The sequence below is a fragment of the Erpetoichthys calabaricus genome, chromosome 17, assembly GCF_900747795.2.
Source record: "Erpetoichthys calabaricus chromosome 17, fErpCal1.3, whole genome shotgun sequence".
NCBI lineage: Eukaryota > Metazoa > Chordata > Cladistia > Polypteriformes > Polypteridae > Erpetoichthys > Erpetoichthys calabaricus.
Window position 1 is genome coordinate 86,829,924 of NC_041410.2, and position 15,330 is coordinate 86,845,253.

The 15,330-nt window shown below is 34.3% G+C and overlaps 1 protein-coding gene across 5 annotated transcripts in view; it reads right to left on the reverse strand.

Moving 5' to 3' along the window:
• Positions 1-3,035: 3,035 nt before the first annotated feature.
• Positions 3,036-15,330, reverse strand: part of usp8 (ubiquitin specific peptidase 8) — a 38,939-nt gene continuing 26,644 nt past the window's right edge. For all 5 annotated transcript variants that reach the window (XM_028823499.2, XM_028823493.2, XM_028823496.2 and 2 more), the window contains 8 exons: positions 14,914-14,988; positions 12,467-12,729; positions 11,078-11,299; positions 10,536-10,746; positions 7,600-7,836; positions 4,605-4,747; positions 4,048-4,180; positions 3,036-3,851 (listed from right to left, as the gene is read on the reverse strand). In XM_028823499.2, the coding sequence (XP_028679332.1) occupies positions 3,666-3,851; positions 4,048-4,180; positions 4,605-4,747; positions 7,600-7,836; positions 10,536-10,746; positions 11,078-11,299; positions 12,467-12,729; positions 14,914-14,988 (1,470 nt within the window). In that variant the 3' untranslated portion in view covers positions 3,036-3,665. The remainder of the gene's footprint in view (positions 3,852-4,047; positions 4,181-4,604; positions 4,748-7,599; positions 7,837-10,535; positions 10,747-11,077; positions 11,300-12,466; positions 12,730-14,913; positions 14,989-15,330) is intronic.

Genomic DNA, 15,330 nt, shown 5'->3' on the forward strand with positions numbered 1-15,330 from the left:
TATCAAAAAATAAAACTTTCCATCATGTACTTGGTTTATTTTTATTGAGAAGTCAGCCCAGTTCTCTTCGTTGCACTTCTCAAAGGCATACATATTAAACTTACTGATTGTCAATTTTAAAGTTGTGTCATGAGAGTTGTTCTGCTCTGTGATGACCACACTTCTACTTGATCCCACTGGCAGATGCCTCCGATCCTGCAAGCATAAAGAAATTTATTCTTTGAAATTTGGCTTAATAGTGTGACCTGTAATGAAAGAAGACCAGCTAGCTACTAGCTAGGATTCAGATTATGAACTTTAATTTTAAAATCCCTTCTGCCAGGTCTATCCCTACTATAAAGTAATTACTAGAGTAATAATTCTAAAATGCTTCCTTTATTATAAACACAGTAGCAAAACCACTCTACTCGTATAAATACAAATTCCCAAGTATTTTTTTCATTTTGATCTGCCATGGATTGTGTGTGTGTCTATATATATATATATATATATATATATATATATATATATATATATAAACAACGCCCCTTTTTTTCTTTCTTTTTTTTTTTTAATTTTCAGCTTAGGATTTTCATTTCAGTCCTCAAATTGTATTGTCTGTCTGTCCGCTCATGTGCTTCGACCATCATGCAAAAGCAGCTGAACCGGTTTTCACAAAATTTTGAATATAGGCTGCCATTGGTCAAACATAAAATATAGGATACATGGCATTTCAAAAATTTTACTGGGAAGGGTGGCTGAATCAGTCCAAACTGGCAGAGTTCAGTTTATGAAATTGTACTTGCATATTACTGTTGATACAACTTAAAATGACTTTAAGGTCTTTCAAAAGGTTCATCAAGAAATGGGGTTGTAATTGGGGTGCAAAGCCAAAAGTGCATCATCACCGCAAAGGTAATGAATGATTTGAAATTTTTCACGGGTCAGCAGTAAGAATCTATTAGGAATATCATACTGTCCATATTACCATTATAACTCCTTTATACTAGAAAAGCCTTGCAACGAGGAAGCATGATACAAGGATATAAGAATTGGAGAAATTTGTTATACGTACCTGAAGAAAATCAAATTTTTGAATCTTAAGATATTTCTCTTCATACCTTAACCCATTATACAAATATACACAGCAACACCGGTACATCGGCTGGTATAAAATAAGCACACTGGCTAGCTACTCCACTAGAAATAATTTTCAAAAGAATACTTGATTTTTCATGATAGATGAATGGCTGTTACATTTTAGAACATGTAGGCCATCAGCACTGGCCACAGATCTTTAATGAAAACAGCTACCAACTTAAAAATCAAGTCTTGTTAATGCAAAGCATAATTCATGTACTTACTGAAACAGTCTTCTTTAAAGTACTCTCCATGTGAATGAATGCACTTGTCCCAATGGTTTTCCCACTGGTGGAAACAATTTCGGAATTGCTGAAGAGCCACATTGTCCAATGCCTGCAACGATTTTTCTTTGACTTCTTTCATGGCACAAAAACGCTTTCCTTCGAGTTCTTTTTTCATAAGTGGGAAAAAGGAAAAGTCACATGGAGAGCAGGCGAGTAGGGAAAATCGCAAGACTCAGAAGTCAATTCAGAAATCTCTTCAATAGTCCAACGACGATCTTCATAAATTGCATTGAAAACTTTTTCAAGATTTTTTGTCATTCCTAATTGTAGAAGGTCGGCCAGATCTTGATTGGTCTTCAAGTGACATTTCCCCTCCACTGAAACGCGAAAACCACTCGTAGAGCTGCGTTTTACTTAAAGCTTCCTCTTTAAAAGCAGTTTCAAGCATCACTACAGTTTCAGCAGCTCTTTTCCCTAAGAGAAAACAAAATTTAACGCAGACTAGCCGTTCTTTATGATCACTCATCCCAAAAAAATTGCAGAACACGTTTAAGCATCAAGAAAAACTAAACAATACAGAACAATGCCACTTGGCAGACTGCCACAGAATACTGTAAGTATGCTACACCTAGCGGCGAATTTCGCAACTAAGTCGAGATTGCGCACCAGGTACAGATTCTGGTTATTTTTGGGTACTCCCTCATATATTTTATATATCCTTATGATTCATATAATTCTCTGCAACTAGCCCAGAGAATGGATTTTTAAGAAACTGTTTCTAAGTTTGCAAAGCTGAAGTCAAGAAAGAAGCAATTTTGAATTCCAGGGCTTTTTATGTTTATAATTCCACAGAACTTTAAACATATTATTATTTACTTTTCAAAACTAGTACTCTGTTTGTTAAATGAAACTATCACCAAAGATTTACTCTATTTAATATTAATATATTGTTATATTTATATGTGCATTTATACATTTTGTATAAAAATATACTCCATTTTAAAATGTACAGTCAAATTTACATTTTATTATTATCTGTAGTAAACTGCTAGCGTTAATACCAATTCAAATGTGAAATTCATTAAAACTTTATAGTCCACATGAAATGCACACATAAAAGTGAGTATCAGTTCATAATCCATTTCAACTATCAGGTTACAAACAAAACATATAGGAAACACTATATCAAAGTGTAAAATAGAAATAAGCCTACATTTATTAAACTTGCATCATAGAAAGGATCATAGGATTTTCGGGGGCGCCACTTACAGCTTCATCTAGAGTCAGTCCTGAAAGATGTTAAATTATATAAATAAATATGAGTACAGTCAAACTTAATTAAGAGTCTAAAATGAAGTAAAACTCTGCCAACCCCAACATAGAATTTTATAGTTTGAATTTCTAAAATGCTCCCTTGTTTCTGCACAATATCTAAAATACACATAGACAAACACATAAACTAAGAAAAGAGACTCTTTTGGAGACATCCACATGTATCAGGGTTTATAATATCTTAACAGTGCAAAAATAAATTTTAATTTTACATACATTTCTAGGAAAAGGTCATTGTATATTTAAAATGTGACATGGATATACAAATATTTCTTTCCAGTGACAGCAGTGATTTCAAGTGTACTTTTTACAGAACTAACAATGCTTTCAACAAAAGAAATGTCAACACAATTAGTGTTTGTGTAAAAATTTATTCTCCACAAATTTTGTAAATGCTAGTTAGTAAAAACTGTGGTTAGTAAGGTCTGAAGTAGCAATTCTTCGTATATATGTGCATGCATGTCTCTCACAATAAATGTAACTGGTTGATTAAATAAATGAATATTTATTTTCAAAGCTATATACATAAGATTTCATGTGCAATATCAGCAGTTTTGTATACATATACAATTCTATATAATTATTCTAATAAATTCAAAGTACAGGGAAGCTGAATTTCAGTTATGTGAAAAGGCCATAAATATGAAAATCTAGAGACAAGGTTTATAACATTTAATGAATTTTACATAGTTCCATTTTGACTACAGTATAATAAGGTCATTGTGTATTACACATTTTAAATCGTGCTAAACTGGACTTTTTCCTACAGGCAGTATTGTATTACTGTAATGGACAGGAAGATATGCTTTTTAGCCTCACTAAAAGATGAGTTACGGTTGTTTTATATTTATGTAAATGCTAAAAGAGTGTAAATTCAGGCACCCACAGACCTGTACTGATTACTTTCCTTCAATTAGGAAGTTATTTTTATAATGTTCTCTGTACCGTAATGATAACCAGAATGTTGTTTGATGAAGTGCAGTTTTATTAAGTGGCAATTTCTGACACTCGGAAATCCAAGGAGGTGTAAAATAGAATATAAGCAGCAGAAGACTTGACTGAAGATGTCGAAATATCAGACACCTCGTGATCATCAAACTTGTGCCATCGTTGCTTTATAGCATTTTTGCAGTAAGCTGTATAATGACCTCCATCCAGTCCTCCATAGTGATTCTGTTTAAAATAAAAATAAGCAGCTTAAAATTAAGTTTCCACAGTCTTTATCTTAAGATTGCCAAAGTGCTTAATTTCCAAGTTATTACTGTAATAAACTCTGCCTTTACACTTATAAGAAGTTACTTCATTAGCCCAGCAAAATATTACAATGAAAATATGTAGATTAGTTTAAAAGATTCTATGTACTACTTACAGATACTCCATACAAGCTGTATTTCTTTAAATTACTCTTTGGACCAATCACATACTGGGACAAATCCAGATTTTCCAAAGGGAAATCCACAGATGTCTGAAGCTTCTGTTTCCATCTGCCATCATAAGAAAATCTAACAAACATAAAATGGAGATAGTTTAAGATGTTACTGTTTTGCCAAATCACTCACTCAGAAAATAATACCGATATGGTGAAGCTCAAGTCTGAGGTATGAGCACAGGTCTTTACGTCAGAAAAGACCTTTCTTAACAGTGGCTGCCAATTTTCAGCACATATAATAATTCTGATCCAAACCAATCAATAACTAATTCACACTGATAGTAAATGATGCAAATCACATTCCAGAATAAGCTATCTGTTGTTAACTTCTAACATTTAGCCAGCCAGAGTACTGAACGGTGTTGGGTTGTATAACCTTCCTGTGTACTACACAGAGGCAGCATTAATCAGTATTCTTCTGGAGAGGCTCTGAATGACTTTCACCTTTGAGAAATCTCATACATAAATGTTTATCTAAATCTTCTGTATAGCGGTACCTTTTTAAATGCACAAGCAGTATAGGTGGGAGCTTCCAGATTTCAATCTTTTTGGTTGAATCTCTTCGAGTTTTGCAATGGCTGCATAACACTTTATTGTTGTCAGTTAGTTTTTCTTCTTTAGAAAATAACTTCAGACATTCCTAAGAAAAACAAATAAAGCTTAACGGTATATAATTCTTCTTAAAACCGAACAGTATATGATTCAGTTACCTCAGGTGGATGACCAATAATGAAAAAAAAATGCACTGAAATAAAAAGTTAGTTATAATAATGAGTTTAAAAGATGACATGTTTTCCAAAAATCGGAAGTCTGTAATTGTATTGGTGTTTTCATGCTCTTTCATACCTGTTCTGTTTCCATGATGAAAGGGCACTTGACATCCAGTCTAAGACCAATACTTTTTATGGTTGGGCATTTCAGGAAATGTTAATAAATTTGATAATTTTTTAAATAATAAATCAGAGGACTCAATTAATGCAAAGGCAAAAAATATTACAAATAGACATGTTTATGTTTGAAAGTCATTTTTTTGAGCTCCTATTATCGATTATTTAACATTAAAAATACATTTTTGCTTAATAAAGTTTAGCCCTTTCTTCTCTCAAGGAAACACTTTGGATCTAAAATAAAATCTATGAATAACGATTAGATTAGGAATTTGTGCCTATAATAGATATAAATATACTATGCAATATGAAGTGAACCCTAAACTGCATTAGCTCAGTCAACAAGGTAAATGTAACAAAATACAACAACATAAAAACAACAATGATAGATGTGAATCACTTTATGGCAACATCAAGCTCCAGGGCAAAACCTGGGTATTCTTCAATCATATAATGGTCTAGTACATCCTGGCAGAATTTCAACAGACACTGCATTACAGTCAATTGAAAAAAGTAACTAAACCTCACAAAATATATTTTTTTTTTATAACATATACAGGGAATCCTCACGTTACAACGTCTCGACATACAACGTTTCGAGTTTACAACGCTCACTCCCATAAAAACTTAAAAAAATTGAGACATGAGTGTTTTGGCTTATGCCACTAGCATCGTACTTACAGACTACATGGGTGAACTAGTTTGGTTGCGCGCAGGGGAAGTGTTCCGTTTGGCAAACACTGTGGCCCTTATGATGGCTCCTAAACGAAAGTCAGAGTCTTCAGATTGTATTGCTTCAACAAAGAGAAAAGCCATCATGATGGAAGTGAAATTAGACATTGTAAAGAGATCAGAAGGAATAAAGGTAAGGATTTTTTTTTTTTACATTCATTTTTTGTCATTTTTTCTGTTACTACAGTACAGTGTACAGTACAGTATATTTATGTCCTTTTCCTGTGGCTTAGTTGTGTTTTTATGTTCTAGATTATGATTTTGCAAATGTGTTAGGATAGGTAAGTGACTTAAGCTAGGGTGTGTTTCGACTTGCACCAAAATTCAGGTTACATCACTGTTGTAGGAACGGAACTGTGTTGTAACCTTAGGACCCCCTGTATGTGGACAAATCAAGATTTGTACTTTATTTAAATAATATCTATAGATAAAAATTTTATTAACAAACACAATGCCACATTTACATTTTGTAGTCCATTGAATAGTTTAAACAAGCATAAACGCAAATTTTGCAAGTGTAAGAATGAAGTTCATCCCTACACCTATCACTACCTCAAATTAGAAACAGGTGCACATGATTAGAACCTCATGAGAGAGGATGTTGTTATATTTAAACCTCAGACATTTAGTTTCATTTGCTCATTGTTTTTGAAGTGCGTGTTTTCATCACGCCTAGATCAGAAGAGATCTATGAGGCCTTCAGAAAGACAGTAGATGCCTATGAGTCTAGGAAGGGATTAAAAAAGCCAGTTCAGCCTGATAGCTGAAAACAAGATACTGTAAGGAGTCTCAAAGAAACACAGAATTTCACCACAGAACCTACAGGTAGCTCTTGGCACTGGTCATGTCAAAGTTCATGAGTCTACCATTACAAATAGACTGCACAAATTAAGTTTATATGGGAGGTGTGCCACAAAAAACCTTGGTTGTCCAAAAAGAAAATCAGAGCAAGACTAAAGTTTGTCCATGAACACCTAGACAATGTGCTCTGGACAAGCAATGCAAAGAACAAGAGAGTTATTTGGTTACAGTAGCAGAGGAAAAGTTTGCTGAAAACCAAGGATACCATTTTACCAGAAGAAAATGATTACAACTATTAAGCAGAGTGGAGGAAATGTTATGGTTTGGGGCTGCTTTGCTGCCTCAGGAATTAGGCAGTTTAACATCATGGAATCCACTATGAATTTTTTATTGTACCATAGGGTAGCTTGAGGATAATGTGAAACCATCTGTCAAAGACTGAAGCTCAACAGAAGGTGGACTTTACAATATGACAAAGACCCTAGACACTCCAGTAAATTCACAAAAGCTCTTCCTTGGTACCAGCAAGGATTACAGATACTGGAAAGGGAAAAATTAGCTTAATATATATGAATATTTTCCGTTACTGCTGCCAATATTCTCTATGTACACATACTACCCTGTATAACTTAAATCGAACTAAACTTTTTTTTTTTTTTGAAGACCTGCCTCTTCTCTCATTCACTGGTCAAGAGTCTGGTCTTTAATTCATCGAAACCTTTTTAACATGTTTCACGTTCATGCACTACTCTGATAGTCCAGAAGCAGGCATTTAACAATATTTTATTAAAAAAAACATGTGCTTTAGTTGTGATGAACATATGACTACATAATTGAAATATGGACTATGCCACACAACTTGATTTTTATTCATGGATGTATAAATATTGTTTGCTGTTGTTCGGTACTGGCTGCCTGCCAGTACCCACATTGTTACATCTGTTCTCTGTGAAAACATGATATTGAAAAATCTTCTCAGTCATCACAAAACAAGACAGATAAGTAACTAATAAAATTTTTTTTTGGTTTAATTTTTCCATTAAAGGTAAGCCTTTAAGTCTGCTGAACTTACCTGCAGGGAACATTTGTTTGAAGATGCTAATGGCAATGACAAGTACATGAAAGCTTCAAATGTCCTGGATTTTTTATGACATGTCAGACACTGCACTGTGGATTTAAACTGGCCTTGAAACAGGGCCACAATAATGGATTCATTAAGCATCTTGTGTTTACTCCAAGCCAATTCTGCAGCCTTGTAGTCATCAAGGTGATCATTAGTTTCTTCTTTGTACCTTTTCCTATTGTCAGCCTTGAAAAAGTAATAGAAAACCAAGGCATTAATATTTATCCTCTAATTTCAAGTGTAAGTTGCATTTCTTTTTAGATATGTAAAGTTTTTCTTCAGTACCTAGTGTTGGTTTTAAGAAAGGTAGTTTGGCATACCTTACTTTGAAATGTAAAATATGTTGTTCTGAACTTTTACAAAACTGTCCTAGATATGGGAAGAAAAAGGTTTAATAGCTGATGCTGCTGAATAATGTAAAGGATGAACATTTCCAATGTTTAGCCAATAACTCAGTGAGATGTTAACATTTACCTTAACTTAAATTTGTGATTGAAATGCAATGACTTTTTTATTAATATAAATTATATGCTGTGGCACAGGAATTTAAAGATATAGTTCGATTCTAAAAGAATTATTGCCACACTTGATAAAGATAAATAGAAAAAATGAAAGAAAAAACACACTACCTGGACAAATTATACATTTTATGTCCAATAATGAGGAAAACTATGGGTTTCAATTCTAACGCAACAATTTCAAAACATATGTATTAAAAATCACCTAATAATGATTGGATCTTCTGCAACTAGTATTTGATTGAAACCTCATCTGAAAAGGATAACAGAAATCCATTTCCTATAGTGTTTAATCATAGTGAATTATCCGAAAATCTCACCAATGATTTGTGTAACGTACACATGTGTCCTCGTCCTGTCAAATGACTCGCCATTTTAGAAATTTTGAACATCTTGATAATTTCTCCCAAAGAACAAAGAGTTAATTTTAACTTTTTTCTAGCTTTTTTGTCAGGGTTTATGAAGACCAAAAGTTTGTTTGAACTGATTTTCAAAAATATATCTTGGGAGTTACATTTAAATGGAAAGTATTCAGTATAGAATGAATTTTCTTATGAAATACCAAGATTTTTGAGGAACTAAATATGTATTACTAATTTAATGGCATTTCTTGTCTTAATGAATATTAGAATAATATGGTAAGATCAGTTTAGAGCACATACTGACTATAATTTTAAACGTGAAAAGCGGAAGCCAAAGTGGCTCTTCAAGGATTAGGTCTGCGTACACCTTGCTTCATCCAGTTCAGAGCTATGAGAATAGTAGTCTGGTTACAATTAATTCAAATAAATAGAGTAAACAAGATATTTGGCCAAATCTGTTGATGTTAAATAATGCAGGAGGCCTAGATGTGCAATATCACCCTAAAATTAAATGGGAATATGTTGAAAGCACATGCTTAAAATCTTAAAATCCCTCTTCTACGCAGTGGTGTGCTAGAGAGGCAGCATTAAGAAGAAAGACGCCTCACGCCTGGACAAACTGGTGAGGAAGGCAGGCTCTATTGTTGGCATGGAGCTGGACAGTTTAACATCTGTGGCAGAGCGACGGGCGCTGAGCAGACTCCTGTCAATCATGGAGAACCCACTGCATCCACTAAACAGTGTCATCTCCAGACAGAGGAGCAGCTTAAGCGACAGACTGCTGTCACTGTCCTGCTCCACTGATAGACTGAGAAGATCGTTCCTCCCCCAAACTATGCGACTCTTCAATTCCACCCGGGGGGGTAAATGTTAACATTATAAAAAGTTATTGTCTGTTTTCCCTGTTTTACGTATATGGAGATTTACTTGATCTATCTGGTTATGTAAATAAACATCTTGGCAGCATAACACATACTTGAACTAAATTAAAATAAAAAGTATGCTAGTTATACTCAGTGCACTGATGATATTTCAAACATAACCTTGAGCCAATTAACTTCTCATCAGTGAGAACAAATGATGTGTCAGCTTTAACTCTGTTCATGCTAATAATGCGTTTCAAAATAAAATAACACCCAAAACCGTAAAATGCAGGAGCCACAATACAATTGTAAAGAAAAGAAAGGAGTATTCTGAAAGAAAAATTAGCACAGCACTCTAATACATTAAAACAAAAGACACTGAGATGAAGACTGAAAAAGTATTTTACAAGTGAAATGATATTCTTCACAATGACAACAATTACACCACTTGTGTTAATTTTATCTGAGGGTTGGGAAGAAATTTAACTGAACGAAAAGTTATTAATATGATAACATATTCACTGTGGATAAATACATATGTCACAATCATGACACAGGAAGAAAAAAGATGTATTTTATGAATTTACTTTAGAGAGCATCATATGCACAAAACACAGATGATCATAAAAATCACACATCATACGTTACTTACTCTCTAATTTGTCATCGAAATGAAAACCAGAAAAGAAAAAACAAAAGGAGAAATGGATACCATTATTGATAAACAATAGATGTAAAATTATTACAGCATCATTTGTATTTTATTTTCTCTCAAATGTTTTGATATTTTCTGTAAAAAAAAAATTTAAAGCAAAAGTCACAATACACAGCATATTTAAAAATTCTATAAAAACATGTAAAAGACTAACACAGATAAAAAAATGTGTTTTATGTAGTAAAGTTATGTATTTTTGCAGGCAAAGCTGAAGTAAATAAATCACATAAAGGACAACTGATGCTATAATTACCAAAAAAGGTACCACTTAATAGATACTTCCTTCTGATAATTACTATAACAAAAAAGATGTTAGCATTTGTTGTATTTATAATATAAAACTACTCAAATGAAAATGTAACAAAAGTAATATAATACCACAATCAAGAGATACAGCAGAGGGAAAAACATGAAGCAGATGTCTTACTTTATTTAGATCCTCATGAAGCCCATCCATTAAGAAAAGTAACAGCTCTTGTGAGTCCTGCTGATCAAAGCCTGAAAACTGATCATTAATCTTCCCAATTGTAAATTTAAAATCTCTGGGACTAATAAACCTGTACTGCCCCGACCACAGTGCTTTCATAATAACTCCAAATTCTTCAGCTACTTCTCCTTTATGTCCCAAAATGTTGGATCTGTGAAAAGGGAAAAATTAATTGCTCTCCTTTCATGTAACAAGATTACTTTTGCTATGAGATTTGAGTTGCATCTTAAGACTCAATTATTTATCAAAAATATATTTGAATTCATTACGCACATCAATACCAGGTATCAAAATACAGCATATTCTATGTTACGTGCATACAAAATTTGAGAATAAAAATGGAAATTGATCATTTTTAAAATTTTAAAGCTCACTAAAATGGAAGGGGGTAAAGCATCAAATCACAAAATATTATACACTGCATTCAAAATTGTAAGACTTTCATGCAATTCTTCCGTGACTCTTTCACCCACACTACTTGCCTGTTGATATCTTCCTGATAGTAGTTCTTATTGAAATATTCTGCCAAGCGTGGAGTGTTACACAAGCTTTGCAGGATAGAGTTCATGTAACAGGTGTTGCCAAGATTTCGCAGACCTGTAAGAGCAGCACCTAGACCACCAAACACAGGGTTGAGGTTGCGTATCTGAGTAGCAGTTGGCCGTGTGAACTCAGTTTTAGTGTATGTGGTGAAGCTGGCAGGCCTTTCAAAGAAATTAAATGTAAAAATATTTTAGCACTTGACATTCAAAGACATTACAGGAATACTTCACCCAGAACTATATTTTTATATAGTACTTACCCTATTTGTTTTGTAGCAATGATTGAGAAAAATTATTAATCTCATGTTTTCATGGAGAACACAGATAAAAATGTTTTATTACAGAATGGCAGTCTATGGTGGCAAATGGTTGACCACAGCAAAGTGTATAGTGTATCAAAAACATCCATTAAAAAATCTCACTTTACTCATGTCGCATAATCAACACCTCAATTCAAATTGTGTTTCCTATTTATGCCTGAAACTGATTTTTCTTGAAGCATTTATTTAACAGTATTTTAGAAAAATGAAAAAATCTTTTTTTTGGACATTGTGAATATAAGACAGGGTAACTGATATGTGGATTATGTGACATAAGTAACAGATTTTTTTTTTTTTCTCCATGGGCATTTTTGACATTGTTACCTGCAGTAAAGCACTGGTCACCATAGACTGCCATTCTATCAAACATTTTTTATCTTCATTCTTCATTAAATCATTAGAATAAAAATTTTCATTGGCCATCACTACAAAACACTTGAAATAAAAAAAAAAACACAGTATGTAACTAAAAATATTTCACCTTTTGGGTAGAGTAACTACACATGAGAACAGATTTGTAAAAGCCTTTACTTCTAGCAATTTCCACACTTGTATTAACTCGTTTGATTTCAAAGAAGCATATATACTGTGATACATTCCTAATGCAATGTACTATTACAATTTGTTTATCATCTGGCTGAGATGTGTGCCGGTTCATCATTGAAACTCCGTCATCTCACGGATATGAAACAATTAGATCAATGTTTTTTAAATTCAGTCATGGGGCACCCCTGGCTTCTGGTTTATATGGCAAATGATTTTTACAATCAGTGTGTCATTCTTATGAAATTGGTAAGAATAAAAACCTCACATCCACAGGGGTATCCTACAACTGATATTGGGAAATCGGCTAGTTACTAGCAAAACTACTACTTTGTAAAATGATATAAAACTTTTTTCCTATTTGATGACCTGAGAGTAATATTCACGGGGGGGAAAAGAAATCACTTTCCCAGTATTACACTGTAACATCCCTAATATTGTAAAAGAAATTCCAAGACAGACATACTTAGTTCCTCGGTTAATTGTGGGAGTTACAATCACTTTCTTCTTGCCTTCCTCCAAGACGGCTTGTGTGATGTCTGGAGAAGAGTAAGAACGCTTCAACTTGGAGTGCCCCTTTTCTAGCTCCACCTGTGGCTGCTGCTTTGGCTTAAGAGTGGGGGGTGTGGAAGGGGGTGTTGCAGATACACTCATCTCTGGTGGGTACAGGTGAACCATATTTGTGGGTGAATGATAATATCGAAAAGTCCCAGTCACTGTATCTAAAAACTAACCAAAAAGAACACATTTAATAAAATGAGTGACAGATTTGCATAAAAGAATAAACATCCACACTGACATATTCCCAACAGTATATAAATGTACAATATCAATAAACTGACAAAATTAACATCTAAACTTTTTTTTCCCACTTATAGGAATTACTAAATGGATTAATTATTATTAATTTCATATCTATCAATATTCATATCAAAACCTCTCACTACAAACAAGTGTTGCTGCATGCAAAATTTAAAAATTACAGTAATCCCTCGCTATATCGCGCTTCGACTTTCGCGGCTTCACTCTATCATGGATATTATATGTTATCATATTTAAATATACATCGCGGATTTTTTGCTGGTTTGCGGATTTCTGCGGACAATGGGTCTTTTAATTTCTGGTACATGCTTCCTCAGTTGGTTTGCCCAGTTGATTTCATACAAGGGACGCTATTGGCAGATGGCTGAGAAGCTACCCAACCAGAGCGCGTATTACGTATTAAATAAAATTCCTCAAATATATTGTGAGCACGGGGGCTGTTTGCACCCCTACAGGATATGGCCGCTCCTCAAAAAACGCTGAAAGATTACCTTCACATTGCTGCCATCCTTGTGGGGCTTACATGTGGCTGCTTTGTCAAGCGATATGCTTCCCGCACGGTGCTTCGCATACTTAAAAGCTTGAACGGCACGTATTGATTTTTGATTGTTTGTTTTTCTCTGTCTCTCTCACTCTCTCTGACATTCTCTGCTCCTGACGGAGGGGTGTGAGCAGAGGGGCTGTTCGCACACTGGCCTAGCAGGGGTAGGCAATCTCGGTCCTGGAGTGCCACAGTATGTGCAGGTTTTTGTTCCAACCCAGTTCCTTAACGAGAACTCAATTATTGCTGATGAAGCACATATTGCTTAAGTGACATTTTAATGCTTCATTTTAGTGGTCTCGCTTGTTAGGGTTCTCCAACCTTAATTGCTTATTTCAATCTTAAACTGCTGCATTCAGTGTTTTAATTGCTCCTTATTAGCAATAAGATGTAAAAGACAAAGCAGCCAGCAGTTCTCCAGCTAGCTTTTTTCCAATTACATCTGTGTGTGTTCATCATGCACGGTTTGATTTAATAAAACACTTAATAGAAAAATGTGACAGACTGAAAATGATCTGTTTTAGGCTTCAAATCATTTGGATGATATCCTTGGAAAGGAAAAAAATCTACGATATAAAAGCCTTACATTGCACAGACTAACAAGCCATAAAATTAAATAAGGTCTGAGATTGGCAATGATTGGTTTCTAATTAAGCAACTGGGTTGGAATGAAAACCTGTAGCCACTGCAGCTCACCAGGACCGACATTACCTACCCCTGTTTTACATCTTATTGCTAATAAGGAGCAATTAAAACACTGAATGCAGCAGTTTAAGATTGAAATAAGCAATTAAGGTTGGAGAACCTTAACAAGCGAGACCACTAAAATGAAGCATTAAAATGTCACTTAAGCAATATGTGCTTCATCAGCAATAATTGAGTTCTCGTTAAGGAACTGGGTTGGAACAAAAACCTGCACATACTGTGGCACTCCAGGACCGAGATTGCCTACCCTTGGCCTAGAGGATACAGACGCTCCTCTAAAAAATGCTGAAAGTCTACCTTCACATTGCTGCCTTCCTTGCAGCTGCTTTGTCCGGTGGTGCTTCTCATACTTAAAAGCCAAACAGCCCTATTGATTTTTGATTGTTTGCTTTTTTTCTCTCTCTCTCTCTCTGACATTCTCTGCTCCTGACGCGCACTCCTTTGAAGAGGAAGATATGTTTGCATTCTTTTAATTGTGAGACGGAACTGTCATCTCTGTCTTGTCATGGAGCACAGTTTAAACTTTTAAAAAAGAGACAAACGTTTGTTTGCAGTGTTTGAATAAAGTTCCTGTCTCTCTATAACCTTCTGTGTTTCTGTGCAAATCTGTGACCCAAGCATGACAATATAAAAATAACCATATAAACTCTACTTCTCGGATTTTCACCTTTCGCGGGCGGTTCTGAAACGCAACCCCCTCGATCGATCAGGAATTACTGTATAAAATTAAATGTACATTGGACACTACGTTACAGTGCACTGTTAATTTACTGTAAATCCATATATTATTATAACAATAGCTTTAGCACTAAAAAATGTAATTCATTTAGTGCACAACATCTCACCTTCATCCAGCCTTCAGGCAAACCAGGCACAGTTCTGCCCATTTCTTCACTCCTGGCTCGGTTCAAGGTTTCTCTCTTAAGAAGAGATACAAAATAGAAAAATGTACTTTATTCATCAAAGAAAAAGTGATGCCTTTAAACAGTTGTTTAACAAATGTTATACTCTTGTAATGGTCAACGTCCTGCAGTTCTCAAAAGCAGTTTTTCAGATTTTATCAAGTCACAGCAATCTTTTCCACTCTAATCAGTTCCTTAATATTTTCATGAAACTAGTAAAATTATATCAATATAGCTTCTATACCACAGAACACAAAGGTCAGCCTGAAATCCAGTTTCTTTTTTTTAATGAATACTTTCTCATTATAATATAGCTAACCTAAATTGACAGTAAGTTGGTTTCAAAATGAATATATGCTT